The sequence below is a fragment of the Hyperoodon ampullatus genome, assembly GCF_949752795.1.
Source record: "Hyperoodon ampullatus genome assembly, chromosome: 1".
NCBI classification, from domain to species: domain Eukaryota; kingdom Metazoa; phylum Chordata; class Mammalia; order Artiodactyla; family Ziphiidae; genus Hyperoodon; species Hyperoodon ampullatus.
In genome coordinates, this window is record NC_136914.1 from 58,624,077 (window position 1) to 58,644,352 (window position 20,276).

At 38.9% G+C, this 20,276-nt stretch overlaps 1 protein-coding gene across 2 annotated transcripts in view; it reads left to right on the forward strand.

Moving 5' to 3' along the window:
• Positions 1-19,241, forward strand: part of DDX50 (DExD-box helicase 50) — a gene marked incomplete at its 5' end in the record, with an annotated part of 34,444 nt that extends 15,203 nt beyond the window's left edge. For both annotated transcript variants that reach the window (XM_079716548.1, XM_079716549.1), the window contains 8 exons: positions 677-826; positions 9,785-9,946; positions 11,372-11,491; positions 12,248-12,321; positions 12,545-12,704; positions 14,374-14,508; positions 15,619-15,663; positions 18,747-19,241. In XM_079716548.1, the coding sequence (XP_079572674.1) occupies positions 677-826; positions 9,785-9,946; positions 11,372-11,491; positions 12,248-12,321; positions 12,545-12,704; positions 14,374-14,508; positions 15,619-15,663; positions 18,747-19,034 (1,134 nt within the window). In that variant the 3' untranslated portion in view covers positions 19,035-19,241. The remainder of the gene's footprint in view (positions 1-676; positions 827-9,784; positions 9,947-11,371; positions 11,492-12,247; positions 12,322-12,544; positions 12,705-14,373; positions 14,509-15,618; positions 15,664-18,746) is intronic.
• Positions 19,242-20,276: the final 1,035 nt, after the last annotated feature.

Here is a 20,276-nt window from a genome sequence, read left to right on the forward strand (position 1 = left end):
ACGCGGGCCTCTCACTGTTGTGGCCTCTCCCGTTGCGGAGCACAGGCTCCGGACGCGCAGGCTCAGCAGCCATGGCTCACGGGCCCAGCCGCTCCGCGGCATGTGGGATCTTCCCGGACCAGGGCACGAACCCGTGTCCCCTGCATCGGCAGGCGGACTCTCAACCACTGCGCCACCAGGGAAGGCCCCAGCATATGTTTTGAGATTCATCCGTATTGTTGCATGGATCAGTAGTTGGTTCCTTTTTTTTTTTTTTTTTGTGGTACGCGGGCCTCTCACTGTTGCGCCCTGTCCCGCTGCGGAGCACAGGCTCCGGACACGCAGGCTCAGCAGTCATGGCTCACGGGCCCAGCCGCTCTGCGGCATGTGGGATCCTCCCAGACCAGGGCACGAACCTGTGTCCCCTGCATCGGCAGGCGGACTCTCAACCACTGCGCCACCAGGGAAGCCCTAGTTGGTTCTTTTTAATCACTGGACAGTGTTCCACTATATAAGTACACTACAATTTGCTTATCCTTTCACCTACTGATTGCTGTTTTCAAATGGGGTTGGGGAGAATCGTCTTATTGTCTTCCAGGAAGGCCAATTCTTGAACAAATAGAAAAAAAAATGTACAAGAGAAATCTTTTTCAATAATTTTAATGAAGCAGATATTTGATATTTTCTTTCTTCAAAGCATCTGGCCATCCAGTGCCATTGGTCTCAGAGGCCAGCAGTTATTGGAGATGTCCTTCAAGTCTACAGTGGGTCTGAAGGGAGGGCTATTATCTTCTGTGAGACCAAAAAGAATGTAACTGAAATGGCCATGAATCCACACATAAAACAGGTAAGTCTTTTTTCATGCTTTCTCTAATTGAGATTATAGGTATGAATCACTGAGCAAAAAAAAAATCATGTCCTTTGTGGACTAGGTTTGATAGTCATTCTTGGAATTGAGTCTCATTGAGAAAGAATTTATAGCCAGCCTCTCGTGATCTGTTAAGTCAGGATAGAATTCTATCCGTTTTCATCAGAAATTTTCTTAAAACTTTGCAAATGTGATCTTGAAAATACAAAGAGTGAAACAAAATGAGTTTCTATGGGTAAGAGTGGGTAATATTTTAGAGTTGTGTATAAGAAGAATCACAAATATTTATTGAATGGATGGATCAGAACACTAAATCCATGTGTTTTCTTTCTGTTAACTTTTTATAGTAGAAAATTTCAAACTTATACAAGACATACACAGAAGTTGACAGTGTAATGATGTGTTCGTTTTCCAGCTGCAAAAATTATCTTATTTCATCCAAATGCCCACTCGCTTCTTGCTCCTGAAATTATTCTGATGCAAACCTTAGATAACATGTTATTATGCCCATAAATATTTGGGTATGTATCTCTAATGAAAAAGGATTATTATTTTTTTTTTAATTTATTCTTTTGGCTGCGCCACGTGGCATGTGGGATCTTGGTTCCCCAACCAGGGTTCGAACCCGTGCCCCCTGTAGTGGAAGCACAGGGTCTTAACCACTGGACTGCCAGGGAAGGCCAGGAAAGGGTTATTTTTTTAAAAACTCACAATACGGGCGTCCCTGGTGGCACAATGGTTGGGAACCTGCCTGCCAGTGCAGGGTACAAGGGTTCAAGCCCTGGTTTGGGAAGATCCCACATGCCGCGGAGCAGCTAAGCCCGTGTGCCACAGCTGCTAAGCCTGTGCTCTAGAGTCTGTGAGCCACAGCTGCTGGGCCCGCGTGCCCCAGCTACTGAGGCCCATGCATCTAGAGCCAATGCTCCACAACAGGAGAGTCCACTGCAGTAAGAGGCCCGCGCACTGCAGCACAGAGTAGCCCCGCTCGCCACAACTAGAGAAAGCCCGCGCACAGCAACGAAGACCCAGCGCAACCAAAAGTGAATATAAATAAATAAATAAACAAACAAACAAAAACACAATATTGTTATGACATCTAAAAAATTAATAGTAATTAATATCTTCAAATATAAATTAGTTTTCAGATTCTCAATTGCCTCATACATGCTCTGTTTTCTGTAGTTTGTTATTTGGAACCTGGATCCAAATAAGAGTTTTGTTTTTTTTTTTTTAATTAATTAATTAATTTTTTTGGACTGGGTTGGGTCTTTGTTGCTGTGTGCAGTCCTTCTCTAGTTGTGATGAGCAGGGGCTACTCTTCATTGTGGTGTGTGGGCTTCTCATTGTGGTGGCTTCTCTTGTTGTGGAGCACAGACTCTAGGCATGTGGTCTTCAGTAGCTGTGGCGTGCGGGCTCAGTAGCTGTGGCGTGCGGGCTCAGTAGCTGTGGCACACGGGTCAGTAGTTGTGGCTTGCGGGCTCTAGAGCGCAGATTCAGTAGTTGTGGCGCATGGGCTTAGTTGCTCCGTGGCACGTGGGATCTTCCCGGATCAGGGCTCGAACCCGTGTCCCCTGCATTGGCAGGTGGATTCTTAATCACTGAGCCACCAGGGAAGCCCCAAATAAGAGTCTTACGTTGTATGATTTCGTTAAGTCTCTTCAATATATGGATTCTTCCATCTGTTTTTTTCTTGTAGTTCTTTTTATTATTGTTTAAGAAACCAAGTTTTCATAATCTAGAGTATTGTTTCCCTGTGATATCGTTTAACATGCTCTTCTGTTTTCTGTATTTCCTATAAATTCAGGTTTGTTTGTTTGTGGCAAAATTATTTCATAGGCAGTGGTGCACTTCCATCAGGAGGTATATAATGTGTAGTTCTTTCTCTTTTTGTGATGTTAACATTCATTGATAATAACAGCCTTGGTCCTTGTGTCAATGTCTCTCCAGTTTTTTTTTGTTGTTGTCTGTCACTTGTTATCTAGAAGATTCCCAAGGAAGGGCTCATGGAAACAATATTCACTATTGATAATACCTTGTTTGTAACTTTATACCTTAAAAATCATTTTGGATGGATATAACATTCTTGGTTCACATTTCTTTCCTTCAGTATCTTAAATATGTTTTTCCATTGGAATAAAGCATACTATAATAAAAAGTCTGATGCCAGTCTGATTTTTTTTTTCCCCTTATAAGTGATTTGGTTTTTTGCCTGAATACAAAAGCTTTTTTCCTTTTTCTTTAAAAATCAGTAGTTTTACTAGAATATATTTTGGTGTTGTTCTTCTGAGTACACAGTGTACACAATTTGTAGTTTCAAATATATGTATTTTTTCATTTCAGCAAAATTTTCTTGAATCCTAATTTATTGGTATTTTGTTTGTCTGATTGCTTTGGTTTTTTTCTTTAGGGACTCTTGTTATATGTATGTTGGCTCTGTTTTTCTCTATCCTTTGTTTCTTTATCTCAAATCTTTTTTATCTTTTTCTTTATTTCAATTTTCAAAATTTCAAAATTAAGGCATCATCTGTTGTGTTTAATCAGTCTTGTATTTCTTCCAATATATTCTTCATTTATGAAAAGTCTTTGTCCTTTGTTTCTACTTTTTTTTTTTTTAATTATTTATTTATTTTTGGCTGCATTGGGTCTTCGTTGCTGCGTGCGGGCTTTCTCTAGTTGTGGCAAGCAAGGGGTACTCTTCGTTGCGATGTGCAGATTGCAGTGTCTTCTCTTGTTGCGGAGCACAGGCTCTAGGCACGCGGGCTTCAGTTGTTGTGGCTCGCGGACTCTAGAGCGCAGGCTCAGTAGTTGTGGTGCACGGGCTTAGTTGCTCCGCGGCATGTGGGATCTTCCCGGACCAGGGCTCGAACCCGTGTCCCCTGCGTTGGCAGGCGGACCCCCAACCACTGCGCCACCAGGGAAGCCCTGCATCTCTTATTTTTGATAGTGTTTAAGATACAGTCTACAAATTATATCTCAATAAAGCTGTTAGAAGAAAAAAAGGTCTCCCACTTTCTGAGCTCTGGTTGATTCTCCCCTCACTTTTATCTGGGTCATCTCTTTCCTTTGCTTCTGGGATCCCTGGCATCCTCAGTTTGGATTCTAGGTCCAATAATTTCTCCTCAGTGTGGGGGCACTTTGTCCTGGCAAGGGATCATTGGTTTGTTAGTTTTGAAGGTTCATGTGGGCCCAGGATGTTCCAGCCTCTTTCACACCTTACCTCTGTCTCCTCACAATTGCCCTTGAATGTGCAGAAATTCTCCCAATTTCAGCTGACTTTCTCAAATTGGCCCATTATACTTTCCAGGGAGTATCTGTTCTTAGGACTAGCAAGTCCCCCCCTCCCTGCACCCCTAATACATACAGGTTTTGTCCCTACCTGCTCATATTTTGGAAACCATGAAAATACCTTGTCACTAAGTTTTGTCATAGATCTTTGTGGATTTTTTATTTTGTCATCCTAGTTGCCCTGTTTTATTTATTTATTTATTTATTTATTTATATTTTTGGCTGGGTTGGGTCTTTGTTGCTGCTGCGCGTGGGCTTTCTCTAGTTGCGGTGAGCGGGGGCTACTCTTCATTGCGGTGCGCAGGCTTCTCGTTGCAGTGGCTTCTTGTTGCAGACCACAGGCTCTAGGCGCACGGGCTTCCGTAGTTGTGGCATGTGGGCTCAGTAGTTGTGGCTTGTGGGCTCTAGGGTGCAGGCTCAGTAGTCGTGGCTCACAAGCTTACTTGCTCTGCGGCATGTGGGATCTTCCCAGACCAGGGCTCCGATCGTGTCCCCTGCCTTGGCAGGCAGATTCTTAACAACTGCGCCACCAGGGAAGTCCCACCCTGTTTGTTTTTATGTGAGAACTGGAGATTAAAAGACAATGCAGCCACCATCTTCTCCAGTGTCATTTTAACTAATTGTGTAACTTTAGCTTTGTATCCAGTAAAAACAGAGAGTCTAAATAGTGAAAGAATGTTGAAGAGTATTTAATTTACCTTTCCTTTCTTTGCTTTAGAACACTCAGCAGCAGCTGTCTTGCAGAGCTATTGTTTTTTCTTTTGTTTGTTTGTTTTTATGTTTATTTATTTATTCATTTATTTAATTTTTAGCTACATTGGGTCTTCGCTGCTGCACGCGGGTTTTCTCTAGTTGCTGAGAGTGGGAGCTACTCTTCGTTGCGGTGCGCAGGCTTCTCATTGCGGTGGCTTCTCTCGTTGCGGAGCATGGGCTCTAGGTGCATGGGGTTCAGTAGTTGTGGCACACGGGCTTCAGTAGTTGTGGCTCGTGGGCTCTAGAGCACAGGCTGAGTAGTTGTGGTACAAGGGCTTAGTTGCTCCACAGCATGTGGGATCTTCCTGGACCAGGGCTCGAACCTGTGTCCCTCGCATTGGCAGGTGGATTCTTAACCACTGCACCACCAAGTAAGTCCCTTACTTGTACTTTAAATATTGGCATTCCTCACAGTTCTAACCTCTGTAATTGTTTCTTCTCACTTAACATATTCTTTCTGAGCATAGTGATTAGTTGCAGTTTGGAGTCTGACAGATCAAGATTTTTTTTTCTTTTAACTTTAAAAAAAAAAATATTTATCTATTTATTTGGCTGCACCGGGTCTTACTTGTGGCACGCAGGATCTTTTTTAGTTGTAGCATGTGAACTCTTAGTTGCGTCATGCGGGATCTAGTTCCCCAACCAGGGATCGAACTGGAGCCCCCTGCATTGGGAGCGTGGAGTCTTAGCTGCTGGACCACCAGGGAAGTTCCCAGATCTGGATTTAAATCCCAGTTGTGTTACTCACTAGCTGTATAACCTTGGGCAAATAACTTCCTATTTCAGTGCCCATGTTTCCTTTTTAAAAAGTGGTATTAGGGACTTCCCTGGTGGTCCAGTGGTAAAGAATTCGCCTTCTAGTGCAGGGGACACAGGTTCCATCCCTGGTCAGGGAACTAAGATCACACATGCTGTGGGGCAGCTAAGCCTGCACGCCTCAATTACTGAACTCGCATGCCTCAACTAGAGAGCCCACACACCGCAAACTACAGAGCCCACGTGCTCTGGAACCCACGCGCCACAACTAGAGAAGAGAAGAACCTGCATGCCACAACTAGAGAAAAGCCCGTGTGCCGCAACGAAAGATCCCGCATGCTGCAACGAAGATCCCGCCTGCTGTAACTAAGACCCGATGTAGCCATAAATAAATAAATAAACAAACAAATAAATAATCTTTTTAAAAAAGTGTTATTAAAATTTTTTTATACTTTTAAGACTTAAATTATCATTTAAAGTATTTAATATAGTGCTTTTATAATAAGCAGTCAATAAGTGTAGAAATATAGAAGTATAGAGATGCGTATAGATAAATATATATATCTAATCACTGCTGTGGTTCCAGTCATTGTGTATATGCTGATGATGTCCAAATCTTTTTCCACGTTAGCTCTGTCTCCAGAATCTAGACTTGTGTTTATCATACTGGCCACAGACACCCCAACCCACTGTGTACCTAAAATTGAGTTCATTCTCTTATACGCTTATACCCACTCTGTCTCCAGCATTCCCTGTTGTTGAATGATACCCATAGTCCGAGCCAGAAATCTACATATCATCCTTGACTTCTCTTCCTTCCTTTTGCCATCCAGGTAACTACAAAGTGTTTTAGATTCTATTTCCTATGGTTTAAAATGGTCCATTTCTTCCCTACTTCTGTTGCAGAAGCTCAAAATCTGGGAGTCATATACATGGTTCTTTCCCTTATACCTCATTTCCACTCCCTTCACCAAGTCCTCCCAATTTCATATACTAGTATTTATTATTTTCTTTTTTCTTTTTTTGGCTGTGTTGGGTCTTTGTTGCTGTGCACAGGCTTTCTCTAGTTGCGGCGAGCAGGGGCCACTCTTTGTGGTGGTGTACGGGCTTCTCGTTGGCAGTGGCTTCTCTTGTTGTGGAGCATGGGCTCTAGGCGCGCAGGCTTCAGCAGTTGCGGCATGTGGGCTCAGTAGTTGTGGCGCATGGGCTCTAGGGTATGTGGGCTTCAGTAGTTGTGGTGCACGGGCTTAGTTGCTCCGCGGCATGTGGGATCTTCCTGGACCAGGGATCGAACCTGTGTCCCCTGCATTGGCAGGTGGATTCTTAACCACTGCGCCACCAGGGATGTCCCTGCTAATAGTTCTTGAATTTATTTACTGCCTAGCCCCTACTTACCTTTCCAGCCTCATCTTATCACACTTTCTTTCCCCTTATTTCTGCACTCTCACCATACCTGCTATTTTTCCTGTCACCACAGGGCTCTTGAACTTGTAGTCTGTCTTGCCTAGCAGCTCCCATCCTTCAGATATCAGTCCAGAGTACTTTTCTGTAAATTCTTCCTTGCCCCAAACTAGGTCAGGTTGTCCTCTTCTAGACGCCCTTTGCCTCTTAGACCGATGCATCTTGAGTTACACATGTTGGCTAAATTTATTTGTGTGCCTAATTACTTGATCAATGTTCATTTCCTCGACCAGAGTATCAAGACGATGAGGACAAAGAAAGTTTTAATTTTTGTTTGCCATTTTATCCCTAGTACCTGATGTGTAGATTACCACATATTTGTTAAATGAATAAATGGTCATTGCCACTGCCTTGATGAGGCCACTGATATCTCTCCTGAATTTCTACAACAGTCTGCTATCTGAGTCTCCCTAGCTTTTGCCTTGCCCTTGTCTAATATATTCTATACATTGTAGCCAGAATATTCCTTCTAGAATACAAATATGTTCATGAAGATTTTCTGCTTACAATCATTCAGTTGTTCCATATTGTCCTCAGGATAAAATTCATATTCCTTTTCAGTCTCATCTCTCACCACTTCTCCTTTTAACTCTGTGCTTCAGCAATACTCAAATATTTGTAGTTTGCCAGAAACATTAATTGTGTGTGATATTTCTTCTTCCTGGAACTCCCTAACCTCCTCCTTTTTTTTCTTTTTTTTTTTTTTTAACCTGACTACTAGTTCCTTATTATCTGTCAGGTCTCAGCTTCAGTGCTGCCTTCCCTTCAAACTAGATTGAGTTAGGTTCCCCTCTTAGGTATTTCTATAGCACCCTGCACCTTCTTATAGCACATATCATACTGTATTGAAAATACTTGTCAACTTGTCTGTCCCAGGGTCGCTTCTTTATGATTGTTCCAGAACCTGGCATAGTACCTGGAGCATAGCAAGTGCTCAGTGAATTCACTCATGAATGTATTATGCTTAGATGCTGCAGTTTAGATACTGTTGGAGTTAAATCATTGTTATGAACTTTTAACTTTTAATAGTGGCTAAGAATACTAGGAAATTTATTTGTAATACTAGGAAATTATTTGCAGCATACATGGAAGATCAACCCAGTATAAATTGGTTCAACTTCACTGAAAATTACAGAAATGTAAATTAGAACAACATTGGGAAATCATTTTTGCGTATTAGATTTACAAGGATTATAATGATTCATAGTATACAGGTGGGTGGTGTATATATATATATATATATATATATATATATATATATATATATAGGTGGGGTAAGATTGAATAAACACTCATAGAATGTTGAAGAGTAAATGGGCATAATTTCTTCTTTTTAAATTGAAGTATAATTGATTTACAATATTGTGTTAATTTCTGCTGTACAGCAAAGTGACTCAGTTATACTTGTATATACGTTCTTTTTTATATTCTTTTCCATTTTGGTTTATCCCCGGACATTGAATATAGTTCCCTGTGCTATACAGTAGGACCTTTTTGTCCATCCATTCTATATGAAATAGTTTGCATCTGCTAACCCCAACCTCCCAATCCATCCCTCCCCCACCCCCCTTCCCCTTGGCCACCACAAGTCTGTTCTTTATGTCTGTGAGTCTGGTTTCTGTTTGTTTGTTTACAACTTCTTTTTATAATACAGTTTTAATTTAATAGCGATAACTATTAAAATGTTAAATGTTCATAATTTTTGACCCGGAAATTCAACTTCTAGATATGTAACCTACTGAAATATACTAAGGGGTCTGCAGTTGTAAGTACAAGGTTATTCGTTGTAGCGTTGTTTCTGAAGATGAAAGTTTGGATCCTACCCAAATCAGTAGGGTACTGCTAAAATAAATGATACTGGGAATTCCCTGGTGGTCCAATGGTTAGGACTTGGTGCTTTCACTGCCAGGGCCCAGGTTCAATCCCTGGTCGGGGAACTAAGATTCTGCAAGCTGTGTGGCATGGCCAAAAAAAAGATACTGCAGCCATATGAAGAAATCATGTATAGTTTTAAAAAATTAAGTAGATGTATATCTATAGATGTAGAAGAATGGCTAAGATATAAAAAATTTATAAAGCAGGTTGTAAAACAATACATATATAGTAAAATCCCATTTTTATAGGTGAATACATAAAATTATATGCTAGGATTTGTGAGGGGTCTGTGTGTGTATATATTATTTAAAAAATAATATGCGGGGCTTCCCTGGTGGTGCAGTGGTTGAGAGTCTGCTTGCCAGTGCAGGGGACACGGGTTCGTGCCCCGGTCCGGGAAGATCCCACACACCGCAGAGTGGCTGGGCCTGTGAGCCATGGCCACTGAGCTTGCGTGTCCGGAGCCTGTGCTCCGCAACGGGAGAGGCCACAAGAGTGAGAAGCCCGTGTACCGCAAAAAAAAAAGAAAGAAAGAAAAATAATAATATGCGGAGGAATATTCACCAAACTGTTAGCAGTTAATTATTACGAGTCTGATATTAAGGGAAGCTTTTGCATTTATGTTAAATGTTTTTCTGTAACGTTTGATTTTTTAAAAACAATAAGCATGTATTTTTATAATTATCAGAAGGTGAGATTTAAAAACAACAGCAACAAAAAAGAGCACAGACTGTATGGTGTTCGGTGCTATGTATTGCAAGTATGTGCTATACACTTACTTTTCCTTTTTTTTTTTTTTTCAAATAGAATGCCCAGTGTTTACATGGCGATATCGCACAGTCACAAAGAGAAATTACACTGAAAGGCTTCAGAGAGGGTAGTTTTAAAGTTTTGGTGGCAACCAATGTGGCTGCCCGTGGTTTGGATATTCCTGAGGTTGACCTGGTGATTCAGAGTTCACCTCCACAGGTAGGAAATGAGATTTTTCCCCCCCCGTTTTATTGAAAAATAATTGACATACATCACTGTATAAGTTTAAGCCGTGCAGCATGATGGTTTGATTTACTTATGTTGTGAATTGATTGCCACAATAGCTTCAGCTAATATCCATCTTCTCATGTAGGTATAAAAGAAGAAAAGAAAAAAAAAGTGTTCTCTCTTTGTGAGGGGAACTCTTGTGCTTTACTCTCTTCAGAACTTTCCTATACTATATCATATAGCAGTGTTAGCTATAGTCATCATGTTGTACATTACACCCATAGTACTTATTGTTTAACTGGAAGTTTGTATCTTTTGACCACCTTCTTTCATTTCTCCCTCCCCCCAATCTCTGCTTCTGGTAACCACAAGTCTGATCTCTGTTTCTATGAGTTTAGTTTTTTGTTTGTTGTTATTGTTTTTTTTTTTTAGATTCCATATATAAGTGAGATCATACAGTATTTGTCTTTCTCTGATTTATTTCACTTAGCATAATGCCTTCAAGGTCTAGCCATGTTGTCACAAATGGTAGGATTTCCTCTTATGGCTGAATAATATTCCATATGTATATGGTATATATATACATATATATATATACCATAACTTTTTTATTCATTCAGCTGTTGATAGACACTTAAGTTGTTTCCATGTCTTGACTATTGTAAATAATGCTGCTGTGAACATGGGGGTGCAGATATCTTTTTGAATTAGTGTTTTTGTTTCCTTTGGATATATACGCAGAAGTGGAATTGCTGGATCCTGTGGTAGTTCTATTTTTAATTTTTTGAGGATCCTCCATACTGTTTTCCATAGTGACTATACCAATTTACAATCCCACCAACAGTGCACAAAGTTATCTTTTCTCCACTTCCACAGCAGCATTTGTTATCTTTTGTCTTCTTGATGATGACCATTCTAACAGGAATACGGTGATACCTCATTATGTTTTTAATTTTCAAGGAAATGAGATTTGATTTGGAGAAAATAAGAACAGCTATATAAATTGCTGTTTTATTTTTAAGACATTGCTTATATATGAAAAATATGTTATCTTTTCTTGCTCTTAGCCATTTTTTGTTAGTGTGATGTTAAATTGATCAGAATCTGGTGCCTTTGCAAATGATTAACCTCTTTATTTGGATTTGAGGCATGGAATCATGCAAGGGAGTTATAAAAAGTTACCATGTAAAGAACCCTGGGATGGAGTGGATAAAAAGGTTTTAAATCCTATCCTCTTTATTGCAGATGGGATGTTTCAACATCCCCCTTTGGGATGTTGAAAAGAGCAACAGGATTGAAATAAAAATGTTATTATTGATAGTAGTAGTTTTGTTATTTTTCTTATTATTATTTGGATGCTGGAATGACTTTTTAATTTGCCAGATTTTTAAGAAGAGTTACCTCTTTTATTTTTAGGATGTTGAGTCCTATATTCATCGCTCTGGACGCACAGGTAGAGCTGGCCGGACAGGGATTTGCATATGTTTTTATCAACCAAGAGAAAGAGGTCAATTAAGATATGTGGAACAAAAAGCAGTAAGTAGAGTTAAATTATTTCAGGGTTATTATCTGAATGGTGCCTTAGAAAAGAGATCTTTTTGTATTGTTCTCACCATTAGATCTTTATAACTTTTCTCAGTTTAAGCTGCATTTGGATGTGAAGCATGTGGAGAGCTAAATTTATATTAGCTGCAAGACTTTGTTTTAATACAGCTTTTATTGTGAAGACAGAAGAGCTGACTTTCTCATTTTTCCCTTGAACTTCTCCCTTGATACTAAAATCAGAAGTACATTGTGATTTCAGTACCTCTTAGTCCAGTATTGTAAATGGATGATTGTGACATTGTCTTGGTGTAATAGTTAAGATTATATCGAGTAATGGTACACTAACCAGTTTCTATAAGAAATTACACATTTTTTGTGGTCTGGGGTTTTTGTGGTATTTCACATTTTTCCTATTTTTATGATGTGTGTTTTCATACACTATTTCATATACCTTGTAAAATGAGGATAATAAGAAAAAAGTTAATTGATATAAACAGCATCCTTTTCTTTTCTTTAAATCAGCTTTATTTTGCAACTGAAATTCCATGATTGTAACTAAGAGACACTTCAGAAACATTTTTTTTCTCTTTCTAGAATTTGTAATTGATGATTTATTAGAAAATCTTTTGATCTGCTAGGGCTTGGAAATCTTTAAGTCCAAGAAATGGAAATTCAACAAACTAGATTAATTTAGGAATTAATTGTAAAGACTTCCATTTTTCTTTAATGTAATTCTTTCATTTTCAGGGAATTACTTTTAAACGTGTAGGTGTTCCTTCTACAATGGATTTAGTTAAATCTAAAAGCATGGATGCCATCAGGTATGCTTTCTGACCTTGCTGAATGATTTTTTTCCTTTGTATTAGGCTATACATCTTTAAGCTCTCCTAGTTCACATATCAGAAAATTTAATCACCAGTTTTACCAGCAGACATTTAATTATATTAAAATACGAAAATGTTTCTCTCTTTTCCCATTCATTCTCTTATCTTTAATTTTTCCCCTTTGTCTTGACCAAGAAAATTTACTATTTTTAAACCATAGGTCTCTGGCTTCCGTTTCTTATGCTGCTGTTGATTTTTTCCGACCATCAGCTCAGAGACTGATAGAAGAGAAAGGGGCAGTGGATGCATTGGCTGCAGCATTAGCCCACATCTCTGGCGCATCAAGTTTTGAACCACGTTCTTTGATCACCTCTGATAAGGTAGAAATCTGTGAGAAAATTGCATGTGGTTGAGAAGGATTAAAATTGAACCATAGATATCTCTCTATCTGGAGGGAAATATAGGACATCTTCACTTTGCACAGTACTTTGTTAACCGAAACTTGCATACCAGAACCGATTCCTCATTTTGTTTGCCATGGAGCCATGCAAATCGAGAAGTAGACTCTGCAGCTAACACAACACCATGCAAAGTAAGGATTGCTTGTATATGTGGAGGGTGTCTCTTTGTGTGTGTGTGTGTGTGCGTGTGTGCGTGTGTGTGTGTAAAAAACACCATCTGATCTGTCCCCCTGCCAGTTCAGTATCAGATGTCAAAACAAACCGTACCCAGAGCCATATATTCCCATTATAAAGGTATATTTTACTCTCTAATCTGTGGGGTGATACTTTAGCACTGAGCAAATACCCTATCCCTAATAACCCACCAGATACTTCTCAAGAAAACATTTAAACCATACTTCTTAAGCAAATATGAAGATAGACTTTTAAAGCTAAGAAGTATGTAAGAGGTAATTTAATCCCAACTTTTATCTAATAAAAGAATCCCTCTTTGGCAGATGGGTCATCTGTCCTCTGATTAAATATCTTAGCAACAGGTTGTTAGTGGTTTGATATTTCTTTTATAGGTTAAACCAAAATCCACAGTCTTTACCATGAATGTTCTGTAGCATCTTCCCTTGCTACCTCTTTGGCCTCATCTCCTATCACTCTCCCCTTGCTTGTTTTCAGCTACCCTAACCTACTTCTGATACTCAAACATAAACTTAACCCTACAAAAGGCATTTACACTTATTTGTGCTGTTTTGAACGTTCTTTCCTTTTAATAACCTTGGCTCTCTCCTTCACTTCATTCAGGTTTCTACTCAGATACCACTGTGTCAGAGAAGTCTTTCCTCATCACACTGTCTAAAATAGCTTACCCCTCCCTTTACTCTCTATTTTCATTTTCTTCCCCTGCTTTATTTTTTTTTTCATGATTCTTATTACTATCTGACATATATATTTCCTTATTTGTTTACTGTCTCCTCTCCCACCATTATCCACTGCCGCCACGCCAACCCCCCTGCCACACACACACTAGAATGTAACCTCCATGAAACAAAGGACTATTTACTGCTGAATCTCTAGCACCTAGAGCATCTTTGGCACATACATAGGGGGCACTCAAATACTTGTTAGTTGACTGCCTCCCTATATCTTCTTCATGTTGATCCTTTTGTTGTCCAGTGAAGTTCTACAGAACAAGTAATTTTTGCTTATGTAATAGTCCTTCAGAAGTTTAAAGAGGTTTATGTCCTCTTGTTTTTCCACTCAAAGCTAACTTTGATTTCCTTCAGCATTTCCTTAATTCTCCACTACCTTATCTTTTCTCTGATGCTCTAGTTTGTTTAATTTCCTCTTAAAGCATGATGGTTAGAATTAAATGTAGTCTTTACAGCAATGTATAGAAGAATGGTACTTTCAATTATATATAAACATTAGTCTTCTATTAATATAATTTCAAAGAAGTTGGTTTTTTAGCAGCCATGTTATACTATTGGCTCATAAGAAGTACATGGTTAAGTCAAAAAGGGCTGTCAAGTTAGAATGTCATTGTCCTGATGCTGCTGCTTTTTTCCCAAATATAATGTGACTTTTATTCCTTAAGGGGTTTGTGACCATGACTCTGGAAAGCCCAGAAGAAATACAGGATGTTAGCTGTGCTTGGAAAGAACTTAACAGAAAGCTGAGTAGTAATGCTGTGTCCCAAATTACCAGAATGTGCCTCCTAAAAGGAAATATGGTAGGCTTTTCTAGACAACTGCTGTACGATTATACGATTATATAGACTAGCAGATTCTTTTTTTTTTTTTTTTTTTGAAGCCTAATGGGATGTTCTCCATGTGTTAGTATGTTTCCACTTGTAAATTCAGGGAGTTATTTAAGTAACCCATTCCTCTAGAAAGCTGTAAAGTCATTCTGCTTAATTTGACTAATATCCGAGTTTTCTAAGTTTCTGCCTTTGTATACATATTACATGTGGTTGTGTGTGTTTATTTTCTAAGATTAAGTAACTTATAATTGCAACAGCTAAACAGCTCTATTTTTTAGAGAATACACAATATTGGTTTTTAAGTGGCCTGCTATTGATTGTTAATGAGGATAATAAAGTGAATTAAGTATTTTCATACAATTATGAAATAGCAAAGTTAAGACCATCTGTAATATAAGTGACTGATTTCTTCTAATGGTTTTGAGAAAAGATGTTATATTTATTCATCTCACTTGACAACATAGGTTCATTCTAGTCTATAATTTATTAGCCCATTTATTGGAAATAGTTATCTTTCTCAAATTTAATACTACTTACCTTCAAAAAAGATCTGTGGCAAGTATGAGACAAATATGTACATTCAGAAAAAATGTGGAGGGGAAGGAAAATATACCAAGGTCCTTAGGGCAAAGCTATACTTGAATATTAAATTAACTTGCAACTTAACAGCAACCAAAACCAAAGAGGAAGCATCTTAGGTTACTTCATTCTCGGTATCTGATAAACATTTCAGCACTTTACGAGAGAAAGTTTCTGGCACTACATTTTTAAAGGAGTTTATTAGATGGGTCATTTTACAAGGGACATGGAACATTATAGTGTCTACAAAAACTTTTCTAGAGAATACTCTAGATTCCCAGTAGTAGTCAGTTCTTATTAGATACTGGTTTACTTTTAGATTTAGGAAGTACAATTAGCAGCCATTCTGTGTCATGCATTATTATATATTAGCTGGTTTAATCCTATAGGCAATCATGGGACGAGCTTAATCTTTTCTTAGCTAATATAAGATTACAAGCAGATATTTAAAAAAATCAACTCATATGCATTTAAATAAAAATGTTTTCATTTTGCTTTTAGGGTGTTTGCTTTGATGTTCCCACAACTGAGTCAGAAAGGTTACAGGTATTTAAAAAAATTTTTTTTTTAAATAAATTATTTATTTTATTTTTGGCTGCATTGGGTCTTCGTTGCTTCACACAGGCTTTCTCTAGTTGCGGCAAGTGGGGGCTGCACTTTGTTGCAGTGCGTGGGCTTCTCATTGCAGTGGCTTCTCTTGTTGCAGAGCACGGGCTCGAGGGTGCGTGGGCTTCAGTAGTTGTGGCTCGCGGGCTCTAGAGCACGGACTCTGTAGCTATGGCGCACGGGCTTAGTTGCTCCGCAGCATGTGCGATCTTCCCGGACAGGGGCTCGAACCATGTCCCTTGCGTTGGCAGGTGGATTCTTAACCAGTCCGCCACCAGGGAAGCCTGGTATTTAAAAACTTTTATCTGTTAAATAGTTGAATATGTTTCTCTAAAAGATAAGGATTAAAAATAACATAGTCGGGCTTCCCTGGTGGCGCAGTGGTTGAGAGTCCGCCTGCCGATGCAGGGGACACGGGTTCGTGCCCCGGTCCAGGAAGATCCCACATGCCGCGGAGCAGCTAGATCCATGAGCCATGGCCGCTGGGCCTGTGCATCCAGAGCCTGTGCTCCGCAACAGGAGAGACCACAACAGTGAGAGGCCCACGTACCGCAAAAAAATAAAAAAATAAAATAAAATAAAATAAAAATAACATAGTCATAATATCATTATGACATTGATTTAGGCTAAATGCCTCAATCAGTTAACAATTCCTTAATAAAATAATAATAAATAATAAATATCCAGTCTGTATCATAACTTAAAACATTTAAAAGTTATGAATAATTTCAAACGTGAAAAAATAGAATTGCATACTGAATCCTCATGTACCCATCACCCACCTTCCACAGTTATCAACTCATGGCCAATTGTGTTTCATGTCTACTTCGATCCACTTCCCCACTCTCTCCTGTATTCTTTTGAAACAAATTTTAGGAAGTCTATCATTTCAACCATAAATATTTCTATATACCTAAAATACTAAAAACACTTTCAAAAACACAATCGTAATACCATAACTAAACCCCCCAAAATAATAGTTCCTCAATATTATCCAATTTTCTGTTTAAATTTTCCCTCTGTCTCCTACATATTTTTAAATATAAGAAGGTCCATAAGGTTCATACATTGTAATTTGATGTTTGTCTCGTTTACTTTATAGGTTCTCCTTCCTTTCTCTCTTTCTTTAAAAAAATTTTCCTTGTATTTTATCTGTTGAAGGAAGAGATTGTCCACTAGATTCCTACACTGTGGAATTTGTCTATTACATCCCTATGCATATTTATATACATATTTTGAAACAAGAATGGGATTATTTGGTTTTTAAAGTCTTTTTACAAATTCAGAATATATTGTAAACACATTTCTTTGTCAATTGTACAGTTACTTGTTTTTATTGGCTCCCTGGCATTTGGCCACCTGGGTGGCCAACTTAATCAATATCCTATTTTCTGACATTTAGATTATTTCTAATACTAATATTCCGTTATAAACCGGTCAGCCTTAAATGTTGGCATTTAAGGTCAGTCTTAAATGCTGGCATAGCTAACTCTTTATGCATTGCCATGTTTGTCTCTTTAAGGTGAACTTCTAAAGATGTCTGCTTGGCCAAAAGGTGTGTGTATTTTTAAGGCTTCGGTCATATATTGCCACCAGTGGTGTGTGTGGCTGTTTGTCTCTGCTTACTCTTACCTGTAAGGTATTTTAATATTAACTTGCCTTGACAACTCATGATCACAATGAAAAACAGTTAATGTAGCAGAATATGACATACCGATGCTCTCATGAGCTGCAATGATTTTTTTTTTTTTTTTTTTTTTTTTTTTTTTTTGCGTGGGCCTCTCACCGTCGCGGCCTCTCCCGCTGCGGAGCACAGGCTCCAGACGCACAGGCTCAGCAGCCGTGGCCCACAGGCCCAGCCGCTCCGTGGCATGTGGGATCCTCCCGGACGGGGGCATGAACCCGCTTCCCCTGCATTGGCAGGTGGACTCCCAACCACTGCGCCACCAGGGAAGCCCCTGCAATGATTTTTATATCTTGAGTTGTTTACCCCGATACCAAATTGTTTCCAATGGCTACATTTTTTATTCCCTGGCAGGTGTTGACAGATTTTTAATCTCAGCTCACACTCCTTGCTTCTGTCAATGTATCTGCTGAAAGCAATGTACTACTTATTAGTGACTTACTCATTTTGTGCTGAGAAACTGGTGGTCTCTTTTAGAATGTATAAACTGAGTAGGAATTTAGAGTCCCAAAATCAGCCTGAAAATTTCACCTGAGACTAAAACTTAGCTTTTAGAAACTTTTTTTTTGGTGGGGGGGAGCATTGGGGAGGGGAACCAAGCTTTGTATTGTTGTGTTAAATTTGAGATTTAAATTTTAACAGGATTGATTTTTTTCATTTTTAATGACATTTATTTTCTTTCTAATTTTACAAGCAGTACATGTTTACCACACACAACTAGAAACACATGGAAGAATAAAGTAAAAAATAACAAGCACTCATAATCCTCACCCCCCAGAGATAACCACTGTTAGCATTTTGAAGAATTTCCTCCCATTGTCTGCATTTTTTAAAAACTTGAAGTATAATTGACCTACAAAACTGTGTTAGTTCCAGGTACACAATATAGTGATTCAATATTTCTGTATATTACAAAATGATCGCTATGATAAGTCTAGTTACTGTCACTGTTCAAAGATATTACAATATAATTGACTATGTTCCCCATGCTGTACATTTCATCCTTGTGATTCATTTATTTTGTAACTGGAAGTTTGTACCTCTTGATCTCTCTTATGTGTTTCACTCATCCCCCCACCTCCCTCTCCTCTGGCAGCCACCTGTTTGTTCTCTGTATCTGAGTCTGTTTCTGTTTTGTTTGTTCATAAAACTTAGAAACTTTAGTGAATGAGCTTTGAATATGTTTTTGTTTTCTGGTCTTCAGTTTTGTTCTAGATACTTTGAACTTAATGGCTAGATGGCCTTTAGCTAATGGATATGAAAAGAGTCTCCTATATTCACGTGTTTGCTTATGGTTTCTATTTTGCATTTATATTAATCCTGTAAATTATCCCAACAGGCAGAGTGGCATGATTCAGACTGGGTACTCTCAGTGCCAGCCAAGTTGCCTGAAATTGAAGAATATTATGATGGAAGCACATCTTCTAATTCCAGACAGAGGAGTGGCTGGTCAAGTGGCCGGTCAGGCCGGTCGGGCCGGTCAGGTGGTCGATCTGGTGGCCGGTCAGGTAGACAGAATCGACAGGGGAGTCGGTCAGGAACTCGACAAGATGGTAGAAGACGAAGTGGGAACAGAAATCGGTCAAGAAGCGGGGGCTGTAAACGGAGTTTTGACTGGGGTAGTTAATCTACCAGTGTGAGCTTGCCTGTTTCTGCCTAATCCTGTACATTATCCACCAAAAATTAGGTCATCATAGTTGAGGTCTGTGTCTGCTTTTGGCAAAGAAGTTGGTTGTATTTTTTTAAAAAGTATTTCACAAGAATGGTTGTAAACAAATCTACTTATCCAGTTATACCTTTGAATAAAAAAACCTCCTTTTATTGTCTCTTTTCACTGTGCGTTAAGAATTTTCTCAATGTAATCTTTTAAAATTTCTTCTGAAATGTGGCAGTTAAGTCAGTCTTAAGGTTACTTACATTTTACAAAATGTGGTGTGTCTGTATTCAGATCACTCCTTCCATAGGATATATGGTAGAAAATAAGAAATCCGTATAGACTGGTGACATGATTGGTTAGATGTAACATTTTAAATTTTAGATAAAGTTAATTAAAAGGTGTGCAAGCAGTGCATACTCAATTTATTCAACAGGTATTGGTTGAATGTCTTCTGTGTACCCATCACTATCCTGGTCCCTAGGGACATAGCAGTGAATAAGCCATGGTCACTATCTTCAAGGAACTTACAGTCTAAAGAAGCAATTATGGTTGAGATTAACACCTAATAGTTAGGATGAAAGTAGGTATGGAATGCTAAGGATCTAGTTGGGGTGCACCTCACCAGTCTTAGGAGTCAGGCTTTTAGAAGAAGTGATACCCAAAAGGAGATGTAAAGCAGAAGTATAAGTTGATCTAGCCAGTTTAGAAGGGAGAGAGGGTTTGCAGTCAGAACAGTACAGGCACACCTTGTTTTATTGCATTTCGCAGATACTGTATATTTTACAAATGGAAGATTTGTGGCAATCCTGCGTTGAACAAGTCTATTGGTCCCATTTTTATGACAACATTATTTTTTAATTAAGGTATGTACATTGTTCTTTTAGAGATAATGCTATTATACACTTAATAGACTCTAGTATTGTGTAAACATAACTTTTATATGCACTGGGAAACCAGAAAATTTGCGTGACTCACTTTATTGCAGTATTTGGTTTATTGTGGTGGTCTGGAACTGAACCTGCAGTATTTCCAAGGGATGCCTGTATATGCAGAGGCCCAGAGGCAAAGAATAGCACTGTAAGTCTGAGGATCTCCAAATAGTTCAGTATGGTGTGCATGTGATAGAGGACAGGAATAAGAGAAGGAATTAGGGACCAGATTTTAAAGGTCCTGTGTGCATTTTTAAGGGGTTGAAATGTTTTCTTGAAGGCA